This window comes from Solanum tuberosum, unplaced genomic scaffold (genome assembly GCF_000226075.1).
Source record: "Solanum tuberosum cultivar DM 1-3 516 R44 unplaced genomic scaffold, SolTub_3.0 scf00789, whole genome shotgun sequence".
In the NCBI taxonomy this organism is placed as follows: Eukaryota; Viridiplantae; Streptophyta; class Magnoliopsida; order Solanales; family Solanaceae; genus Solanum; species Solanum tuberosum.
This window is the reverse complement of record NW_006239696.1, coordinates 26540-27845: the sequence shown is the minus strand read 5'-3', so window position 1 is coordinate 27845 and position 1306 is coordinate 26540. Positions and strand designations below refer to the sequence as shown.

The 1306-nt window shown below is 33.4% G+C and overlaps 1 protein-coding gene and 1 non-coding gene across 3 annotated transcripts in view; both read left to right on the top strand.

Moving 5' to 3' along the window:
* The first annotated feature begins 241 nt into the window (after positions 1-241).
* On the top strand, positions 242-313 carry TRNAW-CCA (transfer RNA tryptophan (anticodon CCA)). The gene has a single exon. It is a non-coding gene; the product is annotated as a tRNA-Trp (tRNA).
* Positions 314-969: 656 nt separating this feature from the next.
* Positions 970-1306, top strand: part of LOC102591896 (heat shock factor protein HSF8) — a 6951-nt gene continuing 6614 nt past the window's right edge. The window contains exon 1 of one of the 2 annotated variants that reach the window (XM_015305425.1): positions 970-1283. In XM_015305425.1, coding sequence (XP_015160911.1) covers positions 1213-1283 — 71 coding nt within the window. In that variant the 5' untranslated portion in view covers positions 970-1212. The other variant, XM_015305423.1, reaches the window with a different exon arrangement.

The window sequence follows — 1306 nt, the reverse complement described above, 5'->3', positions numbered from 1 at the left end:
ATAAACTTGACAAGTCCACTTGAAGGGTAAAACATGCAAATATTACATGAAATTCCTCCACTTTAAGCTAAAGATCTCGAGTTTAAGCCTTTAAAAATAAATATTTTTAATTTTAATATGCGAATTTAAAATTGGTCAGACCCCAATACGGGAGAAACAAAAAAAGAAGAAGAGAGAATTTAAGTTCAACTTAAAAGCATAAGCAAGTAGTGGTTCTTATATTGAAATATAAAATCATTAGGGATCCGTGGCGCAATGGTAGCGCGTCTGACTCCAGATCAGAAGGTTGCGTGTTCGATTCACGTCGGGTTCAATTCTCCCGAATATGGTCCCTTTCTTTTTGTTTTTATTTTATCACTTTTAATATATTATTAAAAATTAAATTATTACTTTTTCTTATTTTTACCATTAATATCAATTATTTACTCCCCAAATTATTTTTTTGCTTTTATTTTATCACTTGTAAGACTATACATTAATTAAGACTTTAGCTTCCTCAATTACAAACAAAATTTGATTTTAGTCCTTACAAGAGATTTAATTGAACATGTTGAAGTGAAATATTTTCCTATATTCACGTGACTAGTTTGATTGATGCATTTTCAATCTTTAACTTCCAACTCTTCATATATTATCAATTTTATCAAAAAAATAAATAAAAAGAAACTCTTCATAAATGATTAAATTATCAATTGGTACATTGTTTAATTATCTATATATAACATTAAGTTCGATACACAATTGTTAAAAATGACATGACATAAAATGTAACAATAACAAATCTAATATAATCATAGATTGTGAGAAAATGGTACGTAGTCAACCTTATTCCTATTTAAAAATGAGTGGGCTTTCACTCTTACCCCGTGAATTCCAGTCCAAAACAAAATAAAGAGGGGTAAATTGGTCATTCTCTTCACCTCTACTGCGGTCACTGCAATTTATTTATTTTATAATAACCAGTTCAGTCCATTTTTTCCTCCGCCGGTCCAATTTTATTCATTCTCAGTCATCATTTTCTCTCTCTAAAAACTTCACTCACTTGCACTTTCTCTCTCTAAGAACTTAGGGTTTTTTCTCGACCTCCGTCCATGGATGACATTCCAAATTCAATTGACGCATAGCATATATATATGTAGTGTATTTATCGTCGGAGTTTGATTTCATTCGGCCCGACCCGACTTGTTCCGGTTTGAGGCAGAGTTATCGTGAATGGAGCCGAATTCTTCTGGCAGTGGGAAGGCTGCTGTCGGTGACGGAGGAGGAGCTCCGATGTTACAGCCGGCGCCGGCGCCGATGCCCAGTG